General features: G+C 40.9%; 1 protein-coding gene across 1 annotated transcript; it reads left to right on the top strand.

Moving 5' to 3' along the window:
• Positions 1-15,963: 15,963 nt before the first annotated feature.
• rpf1 (ribosome production factor 1 homolog) lies at positions 15,964-24,263 on the top strand. Its single transcript, XM_029750962.1, has 9 exons — positions 15,964-16,296; positions 19,444-19,500; positions 19,683-19,763; positions 19,859-19,954; positions 21,134-21,287; positions 21,580-21,662; positions 22,168-22,349; positions 23,315-23,441; positions 23,904-24,263. Exons 1-9 carry the CDS (start codon positions 16,054-16,056, stop codon positions 23,943-23,945), a joined length of 1,065 nt encoding a protein of 354 aa, XP_029606822.1. The 5' UTR covers positions 15,964-16,053; the 3' UTR covers positions 23,946-24,263.
• The last annotated feature ends 1,733 nt before the right edge of the window (positions 24,264-25,996 follow it).

Below are 25,996 nucleotides of genomic sequence, written 5' to 3'. Positions count from 1 at the left end.
TATTCATACCTTGCAGCTGCGTTCATACTGGCCCCTCATCTCTTTGGCCTCTGAAGAAACATGTCCTCCTCATGCCTCCCTGTCACACGCATACTGTAAGATGAAAGAGAAGGAGTAGGAGTAAGCAAGACTGTGCTTGCCCTCCATACAGAGACCAGCTCTGAGTCTGAGATGTGTAGTCCTGCAGAAACAACCTGAGAGCAGAGTTTGAGTGGGTCCATCTCTCTCCTCAGATGATCCAACTCCTCCCTTTGCAGTTTAGATGTGGTGTTGGAGGGCCAGTAGGAGGCACCCTTACCTTTGGTCGATTTATTTATTATTATTTAAAAAAAAAATGTTTTTATTATTATTATTATTTTTTATCCCAATGCCCCAGGGCAGTGATTGGGGACATTGCCCTGTGTAGGGTGCTGTCTTTCGGATGGGACGTTAAACGGGTGTCCTGACTCTCTGTGGTCACTAAAGATCCCATGGCACTTATCGTAAGAGTAGGGGTGTTAATCCCAGGGTCCTGGCTAAATTCCCAATCTGGTCTTCATACGGTACCATCATGGCCACCTAATCATCCCAGCTTACAATTGGCTGATTCATCCCCCCTCCTCTCCGCTGTAACTATTCCCCAGGTCGTTGCTGTAAATGAGAACGTGTTCTCAGTCAACTTACCTGGTAAAATAAGGGTAAAATAAAAAAAGAGCTGAAACTGTAAATGACAACGATCAACGAAAAGGACAGCTTTCACCAAACTGGTAGGTTCCACACTAAGGGCTAATGGTTGATTTAGGATTGGGTTGGGGTACATATCACTTCTCTTCCAGGTTACCTAGTGGGCTCTGGTGATGTGCCTTCTTAAAGTGCTGAGCTCACGGCCCTCCTCTCTCCTCCATTGCTCTCTCCTCCTCTCCACTCCCGGACTCACTGTCCCTGACCTTCTCCTCTCTCCATCCCGCTCTCGTTCCTGCTCTTTCTCCATCGCCTGCTCTCACAGCCAGCGAATCTCATCTGTGAGAGATAAAAGAATAACACATCTGTAATATTCAATCAATAAATCTATTAATATTGCTTGCTATATTCCTGTGAGCAATAATTGTTAGTGTTGTCATTTATAGGTACCTTGTAGTGCCTGTATGTGGCATTGCTGCATGTCTCCCTTTGTCCATGTCATGAAGACTGAGTCGGAGACTCTAGGGCCTGGAAACCATTACAACAGGAAGAAGAGGAAGAAGAAATTACTTAAAATGTATTCCTATTTAGGCACCTCTTAAGTATGTAATACAAATTATTATTTTATATAAACATACACTCGCATGCACACACAGAACTGGATCTGCAGTTGTGATTGGACGGCTGCCAGGTCTGCCCACTGCATCACGGAGGGGGAGAACAGCGGTGGTGGGCTGGGGGAGACGAGAGACATATAATGCCAAGTTCAGTATGTATAATTATGTTATAGTGCCATCTACTGGTTACTCACCCTCATCTTGGCCACGCTGCCATCAGCTGCTGAGAAGATGGAGCTCAGCTGGTTGTCCCAGTTCATCTCAGGGCTGCTCTACACAAACCATAGGACAATGGTGCCAAGAGGTCTGAGCTTTTATGGCACAGGAGTTAGTGCACTTATCCTCTAGCTCCAGGCTCTCTGGTAGCCTGGCTCACGAGACTCACAGCGCAGGGAGAGCTGTGAACACACTGGTCTAGAAAGGATGATGTTTGTCATGCAATATTCGCTCAGAAATTGTGCGCCGGGTTTGATTGGCTCTCTCATATTTTTTTCCCTTGGGTGTTGAGACCTCTCGCTGTTTGGATTTGAAAATCCAACCATTTTAATGGAAGGGGGCAGCGCTCTGAGACTGTGTGGCTGTGCTTGTGGGTGTTTGAATGAGAAAGACAGAGGAGACAACCAGTAAAAGGATAGCCTCCTACAGTAGCAACGCATTCACATCATCAAAGAGCCATTCCAGACTCTGAAGTCAGGAGGACTTCAAGAGTTAGGTGTTAGCCAGACTAGGCTCTCTGGTTCATGCTCTGCTCAAACTGTCCCTCTAAATCACTGCACTCTCATGTGTTGCGATATATGTGCCCACATTTTCACTGACAACATTTTCTTATTCAATTCAACCAAATGAATATGGTACACACATGAGACTGGCCAATGGCCTGCAATCTATAACTAATGCTAGCTAGTCAGTGATGCTGTATCTCTAGATTGGTTGGTGGTTGGCTGGCTGATGAAATGGCTAAAGGTGCCCGCATACTAGACTAGGAGAACGTCTGTGCCTTGCATACTCCCTTAAAAAACATTTGCTAAATGATTTAAAAAAAGCATCAATAATACTGTTAATTCCTCTTGAGAAGCTGTAGCAACAACACCCTCAAAATAGTCCAAATTAATCTAAGATACAGTACATTCGGAAAGTATTCAGACCCCTTCACTTTTTCCACATTTTGTTACGTTATAGCCTTCTAAAATTGATTATTCTATAGTACACACAACACCCCAAAATGACAAAACGTAAACAGGATTTAAAAAAATAGAAATACCTTATTTGTAAAGAGACTTGAAATTGAGCTCCGGTGCATCCTGTTTCCATTGATCATCCTTGAGATGTTTCTACAACTTGATTGGAGTCCACCTGTGGTAAATTCAATTGATTGGACATGATTTTGAAAGGCACTCACCTGTCTATATAAGGTCCCACAGTTGACAGTGCATGTCAGATAAAAAAACCAAGCCATGGGGTCGAAGGAATTGTCCGTAGAGCTCTGAGACAGGATTGTGTCGAGGCACAGATCTGGGGAAGGGTACCAAAAAATGTTGGCGGCATTGAAGGTCCAAGAACACAGTGGCATTCATCATTCTTAAATGGAAGAAGTTTGTAACCACCAAGACCCTTCTTATAGCTGGCCGCCTGGCCAAACTGAGCAATCGTGGGACCCTAAGCACACAGCCAAGACAATGCAGAAGTGGCTTCGGGACAAGTCTCTGAATGTCCTTGAGCGGGACAGCCAGAGCCCGGTATTGAACCCGATCGAACATCGAGAGCATCCTGACCGGTTGCATCACCGCCTGGTATGGCAACTGCTCGGCGTCTGACAGTAAGGCGCTACAGAGGGTAGTGCGTACAGCACAGTACATCACTGGGGCCAAGCTTCCTGCTATTCAGGACCTATATACTAGGCGGTGTCATAGGAAGGCCCAAAAAATGGTCAGACTCCAGTCACCCAAGTCATCGACTGTTCTCTCTGCTACCGCATAGCAAGTGGTACTGGAGCGCCAAGTGTAGGTCCAAAAGGTTCCTTAACAGCTTCTACCCCGATGCCATAAGACTGCTGAACAATTAAATGGCCACCCAGACTATTTGCATTGACCCCCCCCCGCCCCATTTTTTTTACCTTAATTTAGTAAATATTTTCTTAACTCTATTTTTTTTAAACTGCACATTGCTGGTTAAGGGCTTGTAAGTAAGCATTTCACTGTAAGGTCTACACCTGTTGTATTCGGCGCATGTGACAAATACAATTTAATTTGATCTCTGGAGAGACCTCCCCATCCAACCTGACAGAGCTTGAGAGGATCTGCAGAGAAGAATGGGAGAAACTCCCCAAATACAGGTGTGCTAAGCTTGTAGCGTCATACCCAAGAAGACTCGAGGCTGTAATCACTGCCAAAGGTGCTTCAGCAAAGTACTGAGTAAAGGGTCGGAATACCTGTTTTTGCTCTGTCATTATGGAGTATTGTGTGTAGATTGACACAGCAGGGGTTCAAACTGTAGAACCCAGTTCCTACATTTGAATATAAAAATGAATTTTATCAAACACTATCCTACATTTTATCTCTAGGACCCTCAGAATGACAAATCAGAGCAAGATTACTGAATGTACGTACATTATTTACCTTCAGAGGTGAATGTATCAAACCAGTTGCCGTGATAAGTGTTTTGTTGTTGTGCACTCTCCTCAAACAATAGCATGGTATTTTTTAACTGTAATAGCTACGGTACATTGGACAGTACATTGTTAGATTAACAAGAATGTAAGCTTCCTACCCATGTAAGACATGTCTATGTCCTGAGAAATGTTCTTGTTACTTACAACATTATGCTAATCACATTAGCGAACGTTAGCTCAACCGTTCCACGGTGGGGATACCGATCCCTTAGAGGTTAACTTAACAAAATATGAAAAAAATCAAGGGGTCTAAATACTTTCCGAATGCGCTGTAAATCAAGAAATCTGTATTTCATTTTGAAGTTTTTCTCAATGGAAAACATTTGCATGAAAACTAGTCGCCTCTTGTTGAATGACGACAAACACTTAATTGAAGAATCCCTTCCATAATTCCCACTCCTACTAGGAGTAGTTATGTTGACCAATCACTGACGAAGGGGCGTATACTTCAGCTACTGACTTTCATCAATAAAAAAATGGTGTAGTGATTGAATAGCTGAACCAAAACGTCACAAAATGTCATAATATATGCATGAACTGTTAACTGGAAAGCATGTGACAGGCTTAAAGGTGTCCGCATACAAGGCTCGGTTTGCTCCTAGCAGAACTCAGCTAGGTGACACAAATGTCTGGGCTTACATGTAGCATACTCCCTGAAAACACCTTGGCTCGAAAAATGAGAAAAAAGCTGCAATATTACCGTTTGTCCCTCTTGAGACGCCATAGCAACAACATAGCCAGTATACACTTCCTCAAAATAGTCCGAATTAATCTCAGATAAATCAAGAAATCTGTCATTAATTTAGATGTTTTTGCAGAGGAGGTCTTAGTCGTGCAATATAACTAAGATGTTTGGTGCGATACGGCTAATAATAATAATAATAATTCATTACAGATTTCTTGATGTATCTTTTTTAATTCTGACTATTTTGAGGACGTGTATACTGGCTATGTTGTTGCTACGGCATCTCGAGGGGCAAACAGGTATTATTTCCAGCAACTTCGCACAGCCATTGAAGAGGAGTGGGACAAAATTCCACGGGCCACAATCAACAGCCTGGTCAACTCTATGCGAAGGAGATGTGTCACGCTGCATGAAGAAAATGGTGGTTACACCAGATACTGACTGGTTTTCTGATCCACACTCCTAACTTTTTTTTGTGACCAACAGATGCATATCTAAATTCCTAGTCATGTGAAATCCATAGATTAGGGCCTAATGATTTCATTTCAAATGACTGATTTCCTTATATGAACTGTAACTGTCAAATCATTAAAATTGTTACATGTTGCATAAAAAACAAATCAGTGTATTTCCACACTTTGTGGTTGGAATGATACTATGAAATTGTGAAAATGATAATGCCCTTTTAGTGTAAGAGCTGTTTGAAAAGACTGCCTGAAATTTCAACCTGTTTTGGTGAGATGGAGTGACATCACCAGGCAGTTAATTAGTTAATAGACCAAGAAGAAAGAGTTCCAAACCTCTCTGCCAATAACAGAAAGTTTTCAGTTTTCCCCTCCCAACTCAGACCACTCCCTGTCACCACTTCCACCGAGGATGGTTCCTCTCCCTGTTCGGGCGGTGCTCGGCGTCGCCGGCCTACTAGCCGTCACCGATCCATTTTTCTTTTTCCGTTTGTTTTGTCTTTTAGTTTTTTCACACCTGGTTTTGATTTGCTTTATTTCTGTGTGTATATTTTACCCCTGTTGCCTGCTTAGTGTTGTGCGGGATTATTTGTCTCAGGTTGCTCGTTGAGGTTGTGCCTCAGTTTATTTCACGTATATACCGATTGTGTATAAGTTTGAGGAGCGTTGTTTTTTCCTCCCGTGAGTAACTGTATTCTCTTTTTGTTGTGGGCGTTGTTATTGGTATTGTACCCGTCTTTTTGTTGTGGACTTGCCTATTAAAAGACGCTCATTGGACATCTCTGCTCTCCTGCGCTTGACTCCTTCACCTACCTCATTATCAAAACCTAACACTCCCAGACATTCCTAGAAAACAAAATATTGCTCTTTGCTAAGAAGCTATTTGTTTATTTTGTACCCTTTTAATTTAGAAAATAGAAAATACATGTATTTCCATGAATGCTTTAAAAAGCAAGTTTGGGTTGACCAATACAGAGATTTTAAAATTCATTCAACTTAAAAGTTGTATATCACAAATTTTGATTTGAAATCTTTTGGACATCAGAACAATCTTGAGGGAATTCTATTTGAGTCAGAAAATTATATTCATGTGATAGGCAAGCTATACAAAACCTTAGAGAGCCTATCCAACTAATAATCTCTTAGAAAATAATATAAACTATTGGAACCAAGATTTACAAATACCTGATATTGGCACAAGATGGAACATAATAACATTGCAGTTAACGGAAATGTACTCTTAATTCAGTATACATTTATGTATAGAATTTATTATACAAAAATTCACAAATTCTACAGCACAATGGCAGAGTCATGTCTGAAGTGTGAAACTACTAATGACTCAATAATTCATGCATTCTGGGAATGTTACAAAATTCTAAAGTTATGGGCTCTTTGCCTATGTAACATACATATTTGGGGAACTGAATGCAAGCATGTAGGGGATATACAAAAACATTATACAGATGAGTGACCAAATCAGTAGATTCAGAGGAAAGAATTCTTATTGGAGAGAGAGTCTATCAAAAGCGAACCATGCCCCGTTCCCTCAGCTGCTGTGCATGTTTCTAACAGAACACAGAATCAATTAAGTGTCCCACATGAGTGATGACTGCTCACCTCCAACGCTTGGAAGAGCACTTTGGGGCCTACTTCCCAATCCGTTTGACTGTGATCCTGGCTCAGTTGGTAAGCCGGTAAGTGAAATCGAACAGCATATCAAGCTGTCGTGACCGAACGCATTCACGGGTCACTATGGAGGATTTTTGGTTCCTGACTCAAAGGGAATATCCTGTCTTCTCCCTCCGAGCATTAATGCCATGTTCAAAACAACTGGGAACAACTGAGAAATCTCCTACTTCAGACTTCAGTGCGTCCAAGACAACTGGGAATACTGACGTCATGATTTGACCTCATATATTTTGGAGTTCGCAGTTGTCTTGAAAGCATCATGATAATGACGTCATAATGCCAAGAGTGTGCAAAACTGTCATCAAGGCAAAGGGTGGCTATTTTGAAGAATCTCAAATATAAAATATATTTTGATTTGTTTACACTTTTTTGGTTACTACATGATTCCATGTGTTATTTCATAGTTTTGATGTCTTCACTATTATTCTATTATGTAGAAAATTGTAAAAAAAAAAAAAAAGCAATGATTAGGTGTGTCCAAACTTTTGACTGGGTTGGAGTCATTAAAAACTTGTTTTTCAATCACTCCACAAATTTCTTGTTAAAAACTTATTTGGGATAGGTGGGACATTAGCGTCCCACCTGGCCAACAGCCAGTGAAATTGCAGAGCGTGAAATTCAAATTAAATTACTATAAATATTAAACTTTCATGAAATCACAAGAGCAATACATCAAAATACAGCTTAACTTGTTGTTAATCCAGCCAAGGTGTCAGATTTCAAAAAGGCTTTACGGCGAAAGCAAACCATGCGACAGCGTCCAGCACACAAATGCATAACAAATCATTTTCAACCAGGGAGTTGCGACACAAAAGTCAGAAATAGCAATAATATATGCCTTACCTTTTGAAGATCTTCTCTTGCAACTCCAAAATGTCCCAGTTACATAACAAATGGTCCTTTTGTTCAATAAATTCCTTCTTTATATCCATAAAAACTCAGTTTAGCTGGCGCGCTTCAGTCAATAATACTCGGTTTCCTTCCTTCAAAATCCATACAATATGAATCCCAAGCGTTACCAACAAACTTATCCAAACAAGTCAATCAACGTTTACTATCAATCCTTAGGTACCCTAATACACAAATAAACAATACAATTTAAGAAGGAGAATTGTTATTGTCTTTACCGGAGATAAACAAAAAGAACGTGCTCTCTGGGCCATGCGCTTGGAAACACTACAGCCAAAATGGGAGCCACTAGATAAACTACAACTTCTCCCTCATTTTTACAAAAAACCAGCCCGAAACTCTTTCTGAAGACTGTTGTCATCTAGTGGAAGCCCTAGGAACTGCAATCGGGGACGATTTCGCCCTATTATAAAAGTGCCAGCCATTGAAATCAGTGGTATGCTGAATTTTTTTTTTTAATGCTTTGTCCTCGGGGTTTCACCTGCCATTTCACTTCTGTTATACTCAGACATTATTTTAACCGTTTTTGAAACTTTAGAGTGTTTTCTATCCAAATCTACCAATTATATGCATATCCTAGCTTCTGGGCCTGAGTAGCAGGCAGTTTACTTTGGGCACGCTTTTCATCCGGATGTCATAATACCGCCCCCTAACCCAAAGAAATTTTAACAAACTATAGTTTTGGCAAGTTGGTTAGGACATATACTTTACACAAGTCATTTTTCCAACAATTGTTTACAGACAGATTATTTCACTTATAACTCACTGTATCACAATTCCAGTGGGTCAGAAGTTTACATACATTAAGTTGACTGTGCCTTTAAACAGCTTGGAAAATTCCAGAAAATGATGTCATGGCTGTAGAAGCTTCTGATAGGCTAATTGACATCATTTGAGTCAATTGGAGGAGTACCTATGGATGTATTTCAAGGCCTACCTTCAAACTCAGTGCCTCTTTGCTTGACATCATGGGAAAATAAAAAGAAAATCAGCCAAGACCTCAAAAACAAAAATTGTAGACCTCCACAAGTCTGGTTCATCCTTGGGAGCAATTTCCAAACGCCTGAAGGTACCCCGTTCATCTGTACAAACAATAGTACGCAAGTATAAACACCATGGGACCACGCAGCCGTCATACCACTCAGGAAGGAGACGCGTTCTGTCTCCTAGAGATTAACATTCTTTGCTGCGAAAAGTGCAAATCAATCCTAGAACAGCAAAGCACCTTGTGAAGATGCTGGAAGAAACAGGTACAAACGTATCTAAATCCACAGTAAAACGAGTCCTATTTCGACATAACCTGAAAGGCCGCTCAGCAAGGAAGAAGCCACTGCTCCAAAACCGCCATAAAAAAGCCAGACTACGGTTTGCAACTGCACATGGGGACAAAAATAGTACTTTTTGGAGAAATGTCCTCCGGTCTTATGAAACAAAAATAGAACTATTTGGCCATAATGACCATCGTTATTTTTGGAGGAAAAAAGAGGGAGGCTTGCAAGCCGAAGAACACCATCCTTACCGTGAAGCACAGGGGTGGCAGCATCATGTTGTGGGAGTGCTTTGCTGGAGGAGGGACTGGTGCACTTCACAAAATAGATGGCATCATGAGGCAGGAAAATTACGTGGATATATTGAAGCAACACCTCAAGACATCAGTCAGGAAGCTAAAGCTTGGTCGCAAATGGGTCTTCCAAATGGACAATGACCCCAAGCATACTTCCAAAGTTGTGGCAAAATGGCTTAAGGACAACAAAGTCAAAGTATTGGAGTGGCCATCACAAAGCCCTGACCTCAATCTTATAGAAAAGTTGTGGGAAGAACTGAAAAAGCGTGTGCGAACAAGGAGGCCTACAAACCTGACTCAGTTACACCGGCTCTGTCAGGAGGAATGGGCCAAAATTCACCCAACTTATTGTGGGAAGCTTGTGGAAGGCTACCCAAAATGTTTGACCCAAGTTAAACAATTTAAAAGGCAATGCTACAAAATACTAATTGAGTGTATGTAAACTTCTGACCCACTTGGAATGTGATGAAAGAAATAAAAGCTGAAATAAATCACTCTACTATTATTCTGACATTTCACATTCTTAAAATAAAGTAGGGATCCTAACTGACCTAAGACAGGGAATATTTACTAGGATTAAATGTCAGGAATTGTGAAAAACTGAGTTTTAATTGGCTTATACGAATGCGAGTTAGCATTTAGCAGTCACTTCTTTTAAACCTTAAATGGGGCTACGTCTAAATGTTGTGCAGCGAAAACAGCCAATACTGCATAATCAAGTCAGACTTTAGTAACCACATTGTGGGCCTGTTACATTACATCAGGGGTTGACAACCCTTTTCCTAGAGTGCCGCAGGTACTGCAGGGTTCTGTTCCAACTAGACACCATACCTGACCAACTGATCTAATTGATCAGTTCTATGATTCCCTAAATTCAACACACCTGGTCTTCCAGCTTGGTTAAATGAAAAACATTAAGTGCCTGCGGCACTCCAGGACCAGGGTTGCCTATCCCTGCAATACATGACGGATTTGATAAATATCCACTTTGTCAGATCAGATTTGTTGAATGTGCGCCAATCCGTCATCTTTCTTCTATCCCCCATGGTCTGTGTTCCATTGACCTCTTTACTGCAGCTATGGTTTGATGAGCATGGAAACAATTTACTGTAAACCATATGCCATGAGTAAATCAAACTTGACCAAAACAATAGAAATGCCATGGAAATGCTTGGGGGGGGAGGATCCTGAATCTCCTCATTGCCCCCCAGTAAAATTTGCAGACATTTAGTCTATTGTTTTATATGTGTATTTCACACTATTTTGAGGTAAAAATCTGAGTATAATGCTTGTACAGAAGTCAACTCCATTGTTGGCCTGTTACAATACATCAATCATGACGTATTTGACATACACTACCATTCAAAAGTTTGGGGTCACTTAGAAATGCCCTTGTATTTGAAAGAAAAGCACATTTTGTCCATTTTCATAACATCAAAATGATCAGAAATACAGTGTAGACATTGTTAATGTTGTAAATGACTATTGTAGCTGGAAACGGCTGATTTTTAATGGAACATCTACATAGGCGTACAGAGGCCCATTATCAGCAATCATCAATCCTGTGTTCCAATGGCATGTTGTGTTAGCTAATCCAAGTTGATCATTTTAAAAGGCTAATTGATCATTAGAAAACCCTTTTGTAATTATGTAAGCACAGCTGAAAACTGTTGTCCTGATTAAAGAAGCAATAAAACTAGCCTTCTTTAGACTAGTTGAGTATCTGGGGCATCATCATTTGTGGGTTCGATTATATGCTTAAAATGGCCAGAAATTAAGAACTTTCTTCTGAGACTCGTCAGTCTATTCTTGTTCTGAGAAATGAAGGCTATTCCATGCGAGAAATTGCCAAGAAACTGAATATCTCGTACAATGCTGTGTACTACTCCCTTCACAGAACAGCGCAAACTGGCTCTAGTCGTACATTCATCTGTGTGACGTACAAATACAGCGAATTCAGAAATATTGGTATTGTTTCCAAATGCATAACCAATATTGAGTAGGTGATTGAAACAGCATAATCTACATTTGACAAGTTTGACTCCTGACAATGTTATTTGAACACCACTGCCTATATGGTTCCTTCAAATATTTATATCAACATCTGTTTTGGTTCCAGGTTAAATATAATTTATTTTACAGCATGGTGACAGTGTGCTACATTGGAGGAAGAAATATAGGATCTTTACCCACTATTTTCTGTATTCACAGCTATTCAGCTCCAGTACATCCATGTATACTCATACAGTATGACTTCAACATCCCCAACTCATTTTACCCCAAGCTCCAGTGTGTGGCCCACCGAGGCTGCTATCCCAAGAAAGGGCACTGGTACCGACAGCTGAATATGACATTGGCTAGAAACAAGTTTGTCAGCTACGTAAAGTACAGCAAATTTGATTACGGTGTCAAGATTACCAGGATCAGTAGAGAGGCAGAGTCAGGTGCAGGATACAGAGGACCGGAGTGATAGTGGTTTTTAATAGGAAATCCGGGAACAACACAAGAAGCCGAAAGGCACAGGGCGCACATAAACTCAACTAGGGAAAACACGTTCCCAAAACAAAAGACGCACGGGGCGCAGCCCGGTAAATATATATAACAAAGAAAGCAGCACTCACTAACAACTGTCCAGAGTTGACATAAAACAATCCCGCACGAAATCCTGAACTGAAAAGACACACTAAATAACCTAACTAATGACAGACAAGAAACAGGTGCGGATCAGACAGACAAAACCAAAAGACAGAAACATAGATCGGTGGCAGCTAGTAGGCCGGCGACGACGACCGCCGAGCGCCGCCCGACCGAGGAGGGGCGCCACCTTCTGTGGATACTGTGACATACGGTAAGACATTTTTGGGGGATATGAGCCTAATAAGACTACCTTGGTATTTGTTCTTCGTCCAGATTAATGTAAAATTCTGAAGGAATTGTTTTCTGACATCTTGTGCTAGTCCAATTATGTCTATCTTTTTTAGTGCCTCTTGTTCCTGTAGATCTCTGGTCTTCTGTATAAACATGTGGTGAGTGCCCTCTAGGCCAAGAGCTGGGGCAGGATGTACCATTGCCCACAATGTGTACGTTGTGATAATGCTGCAGCTCCCCTCGGTTAATAGCATCACCGTGGATCACTGCAAGTGGTGTGTGTGTGTGTGACAACGGCGGGCGCCAAGTATCACTGGACCTGTATTGCTGACATGAACAGAGAGGTTAGCCAGGAGAGCAGAGGTGGAGGGGCCATATGCACAGAGAACCAAGCTGTGTGGAAGACTTTCAACAATGTTGTTGGTAGTCATGAGTCATGCCTCCTGTATTGTGTCATTAAATAAGAAACGGCAGCTGCTGAAAAATATTATACCCTTAGCAGTCTCTATGTATAGCTGCTTAGTTGGTTAGGTCTAGAAGCACAGTACTAATGCACTCAGGAAATCAGAACGTGAAATATTATCAATGAAAAAAGCTCCCATCTGAATGTCTCCATCATATGCCCAAATATAAGGTTTTATTTCTCAATTGTTTATAAACATCAATTATCTAAACAACCAATGTCATGTGGTTAACTATCTGTTGGATGTCAGGGATTGTTATTCCTTGCATGTACAGTACACTGAGTGTACAAAAGAGCCCCACCTGTTTTGAGCCCAACACTTTTAGTCTGATTAGGATGTTTATTTGGGAAACCCTTGTGAAGTCACAAGGATGGAGAAGAAAGCTTTGGAAAAGGTGGATGCAGTCAACGTAAACAGGAGCGGTATGACCTTGATATCGTGTGTGTCTAAAGAGCAACAGGAGCATGCATTGTGGCTCGCGGAATTGTCGACGCATGACGTGGACAGCTTTGATTTTCGGAACAGGGCACCGGTAAAAGGTGTTATCTCTGGACAGTGATAATCAATATCTTAGGCAAAAAATTCCAGGAGTAGTTAATGCACGTCGCTTGACCCGTATGGAGAATTGGGAAAAGGAGCTACGTTTATCTGTATTATTGACGTTTGGGTATTTACCACCCTATGTAAAGTTGGGATATACAGTGGGGCAAAAACGTATTTAGTCAGCCACCAATTGTGCAAAATCTCCCACTTAAAAAGATGAGAGAGGCCTGTCATCATAGGTACACGTCAACTATGACAGACAAAATGAGAAAAAAAATCCAGAAAATCACATTGTAGGATTTTTAATGAATTTATTTGCAAATTATGGTGGAAAATAACCTACAAACAAGCAAGAATTCTGGCTCTCACAGACCTGTAACTTCTTCTTTAAGAGGCTCCTCTGTCCTCCACTCGTTACCTGTATTAATGGCACCTGTTTGAACTTGTTATCAGTATAAAAGACACCTGTCCACAACCTCAAACAGTCACACTCCAAACTCCACTATGGCCAAGACCAAAGAGCTGTCAAAGGACACCAGAAACAAAATTGTAGACTTGCACCAGGCTGGGAAGACTGAATCTGCAGTAGGTAAGCAGCTTGGTTTGAAGAAATCAACTGTGGGAGCAATTATTAGGAAATGGAAGACATACAAGACCACTGATAATCTCCCTCGATCTGGGGCTCCACGCAAGATCTCACCCCGTGGGGTCAAAATGATCACAAGAACGGTGAGCAAAAATCCCAGAACCACACGGGGGGACCTAGTAGAGAGCTGGGACCAAAGTAACAAAGTCTACCATCAGTAACACACTACGCCGCCAGGGACTCAAATCCTGCAGTGCCAGACGTGTCCCCCTGCTGAAGCCAGTACATGTCCAGGCCCGTCTGAAGTTTGCTAGAGAGCATTTGGATGATCCAGAAGAGGATTGGGAGAATGTCATATGGTCAGATGAAACCAAAATATAACTTTTTGGTAAAAACTCAGCTCGTCGTGTTTGGAGGACAAAGAATGCTGAGTTGCGTCCAAAGAACACCATACTTACTGTGAAGCATGGGGGTGGAAACATCATCCTTTGGGGCTGTTTTTCTGCAAAGGGACCAGGACGACTGATCCGTGTAAAGGAAAGAATGAATGGGGCCATGTATCGTGAGATTTTGAGTGAAAACCTCCTTCCATCAGCAAGGGCATTGAAGATGAAACGTGGCTGGGTCTTTCAGCATGACAATGATCCCAAACACACCGCCTGGGCAACGAAGGAGTGGCTTCGTAAGAAGCATTTCAAGGTCCTGGAGTGGCCTAGCCAGTCTCCAGATCTCAACCCCATAGAAAATCTTTGGAGGGAGTTGAAAGTCCATGTTGCCCAGCGACAGCCCCAAAACATCACTGCTCTAGAGGAGATCTGCATGGAGGAATGTGCCAAAATACCAGCAACAGTGTGTGAAAACCTTGTGAAGACTTACAGAAAATGTTTGACCTGTGTCATTGCCAACAAAGGGTATATAACAAAGTATTGAGATAAACTTTTGTTATTGACCAAATACTCATTTTCCACCATAATTTGCAAATAAATTCATAAAAAATCCTACAATGTGATTTTCTGGATTTTTTTCCCTCATTTTGTCTGTCATAGTTGAAGTGTACCTATGATGAAAATTACAGGCCTCTCTCATCTCATTACAGGCCTCTCTCATTTTAAGTGGGAGAACTTGCACAATTGGTGGCTGACTAAATACTTTTTTGCCCCACTGTATAAGATACTGTAAGAGCGTTCGTGCAAAACCCGATGCAATGCAAGAAGTGTAAAAGCTTTGTCCGTGTGTCAAGTGTTTGCAGACGGAAGGAATATGTTATTGAAGAGTCTGAATGTAAAATGTTGCAACTGTGGTGGGGATTATATTTCCGAATTCCCTAAATGTCCTGTTAGGGTGAAAGAGGTTGAGGTGTCAAGGATCAGGGCTGTACAGCAAATCTCCTATGTGGAGGTGGTGAAGAGAGTTAAAGGGGCAAGAGGCCACAGTTCTGAAGAAGATATGGTGGTGGATGCGCCACAACCAGTTGCCAGTGTTATACGCCAATCAAGTGATCTGGATACACTTATTGTTAAGAAGGTGGATTTTGTAGCATTTATAGCCACAGTTACTAATTGTACTGCACAAGTGTCCAAGAAGCTGGATATCATCTCTGCAGCCGAGAAGTTTTTGGCCCTCCAAGACTAACGGCAGAAGCACTGCAAGAACTGTCGTCAGGAGATGTCCCGTCATCACAGGATCCTTCTGAGCCTGTGTAGGTGTAACCGATGTGAAATGGCTAGTTAGTTAGCGGTGGTGTGCGCTAATAGCGTTTCAATCGGTGACATCACTCGCTCTGCGACCTTAAGTAGTTGTTCCCCTTGCGCTGCAAGGGCCGTGGCTTTTGTGGTGCGATGGGTAACGATGCTTCGTGGGGTGTCAGTTGTTGATGTGCGCAGAGGGTCCCTGGTTCGAGCCCAGGTTGGGGCGAGGAGAGGGACGGAAGCTATACTGTTACATAGGGACATGAATAAAACAGAAAAGGAGGCTGATTTTGTTTAATTAACATTTTGTTACTGATAGTTTGTATGATATTTTTTATTCATTTTTTTTTACCACAAATGTTTTCGTTTTTGGATCCTTATCATCCAGGTCGCAGTTGTAAATGACAACTTGTTCTCAACTGGCCTACCTGGTTAAATAAAGGTGAAATAAAAAAAATACAAATTATCCACCTGTTCAGTAGGTGGCGGAATGCACATATATTTGTTGCGAACCCCGTTATACAAAAGAAGAAGAAAGGGCAGGGCGTTTCGTTTTTTCTACTGAACGTAACTTCCTTTTACATGAGGACGCAAGGCGGAAGTGCTGGACAGAACACGTGAAAGAATATATATTCAGCTGACAACATGGACGTCGTAGAAGAGCATGATATACAGGATAAACCCACGAAAAAGAAGACTAAGAAGCCAAAGAAACAGCCAAAGCCTCCACATGAAAATGGTAACGAAAGCATGATTGAGAAAACAGAGCCAGAACATGTGGATGCGCCAGCAGAATTGTCGTTTCCCCCCACATTCAGTGTGTCTGAAATAAAAAATAAACAACGCAGACACCTCATGTTCATGAAGCTGAAGCAGGAGAAACGGAAGGTAATGAACGTTTAGCATGCATGTGTTCCCACTTCATAATTCTTTAAAGTTCTCTATTTACTTCTTTAGTCGGGTCATCTACGAAAATAGTGTCTTTCCAGGCCCCGCCGTAACCACCACTAAGAACACTTAAATGTCTGATCAACTTTACAATGTTTCTTTTTATAAAATATATGTAAGACCGTTAGATGGCAACAAAAATGTGTAATATATTGTACAATCCGGTCAGTAGCATGAAATGTGCTTGTCCCTCTGGTCATGAGTCAAGGTTTAACGTTACTGACATGTTTAATAAAAATATTTTTTCCCACTTTAAATATCATAATGCAAAATAAAGTATTAGCTTTATTTCGTGGACTACTTAAAAAAACGAATACCTGTCCCTCAATTACATGTAACTATTTTTATTAAACATGTCACTAACGTTAAACCTTGACTCATGACCAGAGGGACAAGCACATTTCATGCTACTGACCGGATTGTACAATATATTACACATTTTTGTTGCCATCTAACATGGTGGGTTACCCTTTTATAAAAATATAAACCCCTGTTTTGAAAAACACATGGTGTGTCTGCACTCTCCCTTCATATCTTAGCAATTTTATGATTAATTTGGTTATTTCATGCGAAGCCTTTTAAGATGTCACTGGTGTTAGACAGTTTATAGTAGGGGAAATGTTATTGCAATAATTGATCAAATCACATGATTAAGTGATTTTATTTACAATTTAAGAAGTGTAGTTTGAGCTACCCTGGCCGCCATATTAGCTATGCCATCTTGCCTGCAGATTTGTCGCTGGTGTTACCGTCGCTGGTGTTTTTTTTATTTTTATTTTACCATTTATTTAACTAGGCAAGTCAGTTAAGAACAAATTCTTATTTTCAATGACGGCCTAGCAACAGTGGGTTAACTGCCTTGTTCAGGGGCAGAACGACAGCTCGGGGATTCAATATTGCAACCTTTCGGTTACTAGTCCAACGCTCTAACCACTAGGCTACGCTGCCGCCGTGTTACCGTCGCTGGTGTTACCGTCGCTGGTGTTACCGTCGCTGGTGTTACCGTCGCTGGTGTTACCGTCGCTGGTGTTACCGTCGCTGGTGTTACCGTCGCTGGTGTTACCGTCGCTGGTGTTACCGTCGCTGGTGTTACCGTCGCTGGTGTTACCGTCGCTGGTGTTGTTAATAGAATATTCTTAATAGTGTTATTGGTCACTGGTGTTACTGTCATTTTGTTACCGTCCCTGGTGTTACACAATATAACTTTACACATACCTATTTTAAAGTAAATATTACTAATAAAAACATTTCTTAATATTATCATTAATATTTTCTCTGATTAAATATGAAAATTAAATGGTCAAATACTATTTTGGAAGGCCTAAATTGTCATCTAAAATCTAGGTAACACCAGTGACAAAATAATGCAAGCATATAAAAAAATGTAATGTAGTAAAAATATCAAAGTACATAGAGTAGTAGTCATTTACTACTAGTAGTACATTTTTGCAGAACACGCTCTATTTTGGTGGCCTCTGGAACATTCTAATGCCTTGATTCCATCTGAAATAAACAGCGAAATTATTGAATACTTTATAGCGTTTACCTCCCAGATTGGTAAAATGTATTGTGTAGAAATGCATGACTGAAAATGTATGAATTCAATGTATTGTTAGTTCTTTTGGATATCGTCTAGGCCTATATGATCAGGACTATTTTCAAGTCAAATTTTCTAAGTGGAGAACATTAAACCTTTTTTTAACATTAAATCTGTCTTATTTACAGTTTTACCGCAAGATATGAATTGCCACAGTGATGTTTGTTCTTCAAATTATGTATATTATTAAAACAGAAATGAAGTAGGGCACATTATCTTGAAGAAAAACAACCTATTGTTCCTGCAATGAGGATTCACAATCTTCCAAACAAAGGGTTTTCATAATTTAATTGACGAAAATGAAAACACGAACCAGACCTCACTCATTGGTCTTTTTAAAACCTGCTGTATGTAAAATATTGTGTGCTTTAGGTTGGAAAATAAATAAATGTGACTCTGGGTTATGACATAATGATGTGTGTTTCAAACATTAGGGCGATTTTCCTAAAGAAGTTAAATCCGCTTCGTGTTTTGTTTCCTTGCCACAATACTAACGTGTCTCACGATACTTGTATCATCCCGGCCCTAATAACCACGTCGTATGGCTTATGAATGGCAAAGGGATATAGGAGATTGACTTTATTCAGTCAGTTCGACACCTTGTATAAAATAGTTATTATTTGCTTTTCGATTGTCAATTAAAGCACAGTAAATAGCCTATGCACCATGATTCTGTGGCTGATCTTACGAAAACACTCGAAAGAAATGCATTTGCCAGAAAACAATCATTAGGATTTCAACTCATTGTTACCACTTACACTACACAGGATGTGCAAATTCACTCACAAAGACGATGGAGCACCATGCTCTCTCCCTCCTCCAGCTAAGGAAATTAGACTGCAACCAACCACAGAGCACACACATCACACTGGTACTGGGAGGTGGGGCAGACAGCAGTTTCCCTGTCATCGCTCGCTTTGTGACTGACCGGCACATGTCCTATCCATAGATCGATAGAAGATGCATATCCTTCATTCTAGCGGGAGGTGGCTCAGCTGACTTTTCTGACTAGTGAATTGAAACTCTTAAATGAGAAGTAGCCAACTGAAAATAAGTCTGTTAACGGCAGTTTGGATGATAGCCGGTGCTTAGGGAAAATACTTGAACAACCCAGTCCTCAAAATAATATCAATTAGGTGCGTCCTTATTTATCTTGTTTATACAAGTGTGTAATGGAAATGTGCATTTTGCATATTCCAACTCCCCCTGAGACACCCGCAGGGAATGGGATCACGGCCAGGGTCACCATTGTCCAGCGCCCCTGGAGCATTTGGGGTTAAGATCCTTGCTCAAGGGCACAATGACAGGTTTTCGCCTTGTCGGCTCCGGGATTCAAACCAGCGACCTTTCGGTAACTGGCCCAACACTCTAACCTCGACGCTATACCTGCCGCCCCGGTGGAAAGTCTTACCAGTGGGAACTGGACGAGAGTATCTATTCCGGTCTTGTAGTGTAACCATGTAACATGGTGTTTTTTCATTTAATTTCAGCTAAAGGTGGCATTGAAGAAGAAAAAGAAAAAAGAGAGGGACGCTCTAGGTGACAAGGTAAGTAGGTTGGATGCTGCAACACTTATGACATCACTTTCTCAATTAATAGAGACAACTGTTAGAGCCCTCTGTGAGCAGAAAGACTATGAGTAGCCCGTATTTGACAGACCAAGGAATTCCAAGATGTAGGCCTAAACATAATTGATATTAAGATGACTCTTCTTACTTTTCCAATGTAGGCTCCCCCAAAGGAAGTTCCAAAGACAATAGAAAACCAGAGGGTATATGACGAAACTACTGTTAACCCTGAAGATGAAGAGGTACTGTCTTTCTGCAGAGCTGTTTGATGTCATCTCATGCCTTTACAAGTATAGTGTTTTGATGTTGCATATTACTCAGATACTCTCCATTGCAGGTTGCCTTTGATGAGGGAACTGATGAGTTTTCGGCCTATTTCAACCGGCTGACCAACCCCAAAGTCCTCATCACCACATGTGACAGACCTAGAGGGGTGAGTGGACTAGAACAGCACCTGGAGACGGTGCTGTTCTTTATTTCAGTCCCGCTGTGAATCTCAGAAGATTGATATCACGGGGGTGATACCTTCTGCAAGCTTTCGCTCTAAAGGTGCTTACACTCCAGAAAATGAAATGCAGCCGCCTCCATTGATTTCTATATAAAGCCGGCGTCAAATTTGCCTCACACCCCTGCAGCAGCGGCAACGGGAGGGACAGCAGTTGTCAACCACATGCGCAAGCGGGGAATCTTTCACTGCCAGTCCAGTTAAACACATTTGAACTTTTTCCCCTTGCCGCTGGACCGCTTTCTTTAAAAATATTTTTTTATCAACTGTAGGGGGCTTGGCTGGTGTTTTCCGCTTTCTTGCTGTAGGCTCCTTAATGCTGATCTAGCATACCTGCTGGTTCAGGTGTCAAAACATGGGGGGGAAGCCTGTGTACCTGGTAGCTCTCCAGGAAGAGGGTTGGCCACTCCTGCTTTATCATATTAAAGTAACTACCCAGTGAAAATCTCACTTTTAAATTCATATTCTGTTAACGTTGTTGACTCATATTTGTGGCCAAAGTATACATTGGAGAGAGAGAACCTGTATATCAAACAGATCTTTTAAAAAATGCTCATAGAATATGACCTCATGTTGCCTCATTGGCTGATCTGGCCAATAAACAATCTACTCACTTTAATATTTTAATGACCAGTATATGCCCATACCATTCAAACACATAAAAGCTGCTTTTTAGCATAGTTTTCCTTCCAAAATGTTTTAATTAAATATCTAACTCTCGAAACACTGGTAAGTTTAACATTAGTCATGAAATGTTCTTCTCCAGGCATCTGCAAACCAATTTATCAATATGACCTGGAACGTGCCCGACTTGTGTGTTCATGAGGCTGTCTGAGCCGGGCGCTGCACAGCTGAGCTGTAAATCACCTAAAATTCCAAACAAAGGGAAGAAGTCCTAAAGATTAAACCTACCGAATCTAGCTCATGCTGATATCTGTAGACGAGAAGGTTGACGGGTATTGACGCACTGGAATGTAGGAGACTAGTACTGTATGTAGGGCTGGGCGATCATTCGTTACTTAATATTCTCTAACAAATAATCAGATATACAGTAACATTTTATGGTAGTTATTACAAAACTGTCTGCATTTCTGCTTTGTCTTTCAGAGGACAGTGAGGTTCTGCAACCAGCTGGCCACAGTCATCCCCGACGCACACGTGTACTACAGAAGAGGCTTGGCACTAAAGAAGGTCATTCCCCAGTGTATAGCCAGAGGTTTCACATACCTCATGGTCATCAATGAAGATCGTAAGGTGCCCAGTATCCTTTGGTTGACTGACTGAAAGAGGGACATTGCGACTGTTAATATGTTGACTGTTAATGAAGCAGGATGCTTATGATACTCTAATGCTGTTGTTGGTCTGCGTTTGTATTACGTGCACTCGCTTTTAAGTCACAGACCAGGCTTCAGTATCACAATCCTAACAACCTGGCACACAGTTGAGTCCTGTTTCAAGTTGGACCACCCACCTCGAGGTGGAGAGTTGCAGTTGGTCAGTAATAATGCAAAGTCCCTTGTAGATGTCTTTGTTTCCTTCACCACAACACTAAGATGGTATGGTTCTCTGCCACCTCCCCGATGGGCCTACTGCACACTTCAAAGTCAGCAGTGTCCGTCTGCGGAAGGAGATGAAGGCAAGACATTTCAAAACTGTTCAAACAGACATGTCAATGTCTCACTTAGAGCTACAGTATGTCATTTGAAAAACAACAAACCTGATGCTCTGCCACTTATTTTGGTATATAGCTGAGGGATAATAATAACATTCTCTGGGGGATGGGGCTGGGTAAATGTAACCTCTTAATTTTATAAACGGCACACTAGATACGATAGATACAAGAACTGACACTCCATGTGTGTTTTTTACAATGACATTGTTCTGATAGGGTAAGACAGTTGTACTAAGCTCATGAGGTATTTCCAGGTTTTATTCTTTTAAGAATGAATAGCTATAATTCGTTTAAAATTCCCAAAATGTATCAATCCCAGACTGAATGTTTTAGTGTTGTATCTATGTGCTTTAAAATGATTGAAATGAGTCTGGCATTCTTCAAGCAGAAATTCAGCTCACTTAGGGGATGGATCTGGAAAATGTATACATTGTGAGAATATAAATACTGAAAGAAAAACCTTTTACAGAGGCGAGGGAAGGACCCGACAGAACACTCCCCAGAGGTGATCCTCAACAATTTCACCACCCGCCTGGGCCACAGCATGGGACGTCTCTTTGCTGCCCTTTTCCCTCACGACCCCCAGTTTGTGGGACGCCAAGTCGCCACTTTCCACAACCAGAGAGACTTCATCTTTTTCAGATTCCACAGGTGAATGTTCATTAGAATGCCTAGAAATCATTCGCATAAGGATAGCACACATACTTCTGCCCAATGTTTTGCACGATGTATGAAGGATACATCGGGAAAATGCAGTTTAGATATCGTTTGCTAATTGGCAAGACGTCTTGCAGATGTATTTACAATATCTGCATTGTAAATTCGCCACTTGCATAATTTATACATCTCGGCGAGGTCTTCCCAATGTTCAAATACTCTCCAAACTACGTATGTGACGCGCTAGTTCATAAGCATAAACAAAATGCACATTTTGTCAAATGATTGGCATGGTGTGTTTTTGGATTAAAACAGAATTCACAAAAACATGTTTTCTAGCCAACCCTAATCGTTTAAATGTCTCCGATGACAAGATCCACCTTTCAAAACGAGTCATTGGCTAGCTAACAATCAACTGACAAGCTTGCTAGCACACACAAACTCATTTGTAAACATGTTAACTAGCTAGCGCACAATCTTGTCAAACTGTTAACTTGTAGCTTCATGCTAATAATTTATGCCAAATAAGACAATGTCTTCTACAGTGACACTTGCGTTACGACGTCCAGCATGCAAACGGCGCTGCGCTAAAACTAACAGGCTTCAGGGGTGTATTTCTCTGAACAGCTGATCAGGCATACCTCTGTTGTAATTAGCTCTGCTGTGCAAAATTTTAAGTATTGAAACACAAGTTATGCATCATTTTAATGCTAATAGTCTTCTCTTTTCAACAATGTATAGAGCTAAAATGTATGTCCGGGCCAATGCGACTGGAGCAAGTCACATATTCCCTACACAATTTGATACGTCATCCAAAGGTGTGCGTGTTTGCTGAGTTTGCTGCTTTCTTCGCATAGAGTATTGTTGTCAGGCCATCGTTGTTTCCCATTCTAATGGGATCTGAATGATGGGGTTATAGAGTGGTCCGCAACATGTCAATGCCCTTGTACTCTCCAAAGGTACATCTTTAAGAACGAGAAGCGAGTCGGCATTCAAGAGCTGGGACCACGCTTCACTCTGAAACTCCGATCATTACAGAAGGGGACCTTTGACTCCAAGTTTGGGGAATATGAGTGGGTTCTCAAGGTGAGTTGTTCAGTTCAGTTTTTTTCTTTGATTGTGGAACAATTGAAAGTGATGGTGACTGCTCCTTTAGCAAAAGCAGTTGAACAGTATACCTTTTACAATAGTACTGTGGGAATAAAGGTGTGCAGCTCAATTTTGAATAATTCCTCATCTCTGCAACCCATAACCAAATCTTGTGTGATTTGGTTTTGGGGGAGAAGTTGAGATCAGTGGTGTAGTGGAAGGTAAATGCCTTTTGCGCACCTTTTGTGTTGACCCACTTTTTGCAGGAAAAAAATACATAGAAAATAGCCAAAGGTAGTGTTACTTTACTCCCTGCGAAGGGTGATCAATGTTTACCCACTTTTTTTTTTGAACCACTACATCACTGATTTGCGATATTGGACTAGTGTGAATGGCAGAATCAGGGCAGATCTCCTTTGGTAGCTAAATAATTCCTAAATTTGCTTTTACACTTTTCAGCGACATGAAAATGACGTCTGCAGAAGGAGGTTCAACCTTTGAGTGAAACGACATCATCTACATGAGACATTTTCTACGATGCATACCAGTTTGTGTCAGATTGTGTCCAGGCAAAAATTGCAGTCGTGCCTTTGGCCATGCAAGTCTCTTAAAATGTGACAACTTGTCGTAGGTTGTTATTTTAATTTGATGGCATCTTGTTCACATTTGGTAAACAGTCATTGTGAAAGAGCAAAGCAGTCTGATTGATAGATTCTGTCTTTGTTAACACTTGTTACCTTTGTGCTTTAGACAAAACATTAATCTGTACCTGTAAATGGTATTTCATATTTTCAAGTAAAACATGTACGTACTCTGAAATGTTAGTGATTTATTATCAAAGACATGTAAAATGTTGTACAAGCACGTGGTATGCAATTTCCCCTTGACTTTATTGTCTAACCTGTTGAGGATCTTATCCCGATCTTATCCCGGTATTGGGATTCATTGTCATGTGACCATGGCGGGGAATTCAAAACTGCAAGAGTAATCATTTCAAAAAATCAAATAATCAACTATTTTCCTCCATTTGAAAGATATATCTCCTAAATCTAACCACGCTGTCCGATTTTCAGAGGCATTACGGAGAATGCATAAAGTTAGGTTATGTGAGGAGAGTACATTGACAATAGCTGCGTGTAATGTTTAGCCAATTCAAAGAAGGGCATCAACAGACAGAAAACTAGCTAGAATTATGCACTTACCTTTGACAATCTGCATCAGATGACACTCATAGGACATTATGTTATACAATACATGCATTTTTAGTTCCATCAAGTTCATATTTATATCCAAAAACAGCATTTACAGTCGCGGTGAAATTCAGAATTTTTTTCGGCTCGAATGCACCCAGTGAATCCAGCATTACAAATCACGGAATTACTATTCGAAAACATTGGTAAATTATAATATTGTCATTCAAAGAATAATATATTATCATCTCGTAATTGCTACCGAATGGCCAGATCTCAAAATAACTTTACTGGGAAATCACATTTTGCATAAACTGGGTACTATGCTAACAACAATAAGCTATATGCTAAGCTAAGCTAAGCTATACCGTTAGCATTAGCATCATCTAATATCGATAATAACATTCTAAATATCCCCTTACCTTTGATTATCTCCATCAGAAGGCGCTGCCAGAGATCCCAGGTCCAGAACAAATGTGGTTTCTTTTGACAAAGTTCATAATTTATGTCCAAATAGTTAGCGTTCAGTAGGCTCCCACAAAATGAGGTGGGCAGTGTAAAGTCACGTCGAAAAGCTAAAGAAAACCTAGTAAATAATCTATTTACGTTTGTTTAAACATGTCAAACGTTGTTTAGCACTAATCTTTTGTTCCATTTTTAACGTGAAACATCAGTAAACATCAGTAATATTTTCACACAACCTATCAAGTGTCTAGAATAAACGATAATGACAAAGGCACTCTTCTCAGATTCATGCGCAGGCGCAAAAAATGAAGTGATGACGTGTCAACTTGTAAGCTTTCTAATTCGGTCTGTATTCATGACAGATGCTTCCAACAACTTTCTAAAGATCGTTGACATCTAGTGGAAGCAGTAGGAGTTGCGAACTGAATCCTTTCTCACTGTGGTATCTTTAAAACAATGACACTAAATAGTACAGTCACAAAATTCTCATTTTTTTAAATCTATTTTTCACAGGTTTTTGCCTGCAATATGAGTTTTGTTATACTTACAGACACCATTCAAACTGTTTTAGAAAATTCAGAGTGTTTTCTATCCGAATGTGTTAATAATATGCATATCCTAGCTTCTGAGTTGGTGTAGGAGGCAGTTAAAAATGGGCACATATTTCTTTCAAAATTCTCAATACTGCCCCCGTGGCCCGTAGAGGCTAAGGGGCAACACAAGATGCGTAGCATGTCTCGTTGAAGAACGAAGGAGCTGATTCACTGACAATGCCATTCCAAAATGGCTGCGGTGTCTACTGCTTGCTAGCATGAGGACAAAAAAGGGCACTTTTCTGGAAAACGAGCAGTATTTCAATCTTTTCGATGGAGCAGTATGAATGAAGGTAAAATTTGG

Source organism: Salmo trutta, chromosome 4 (assembly GCF_901001165.1).
Source record: "Salmo trutta chromosome 4, fSalTru1.1, whole genome shotgun sequence".
Classification (NCBI taxonomy): Eukaryota; Metazoa; Chordata; class Actinopteri; order Salmoniformes; family Salmonidae; genus Salmo; species Salmo trutta.
This window is presented reverse-complemented; position numbering and strand designations above follow the sequence as displayed.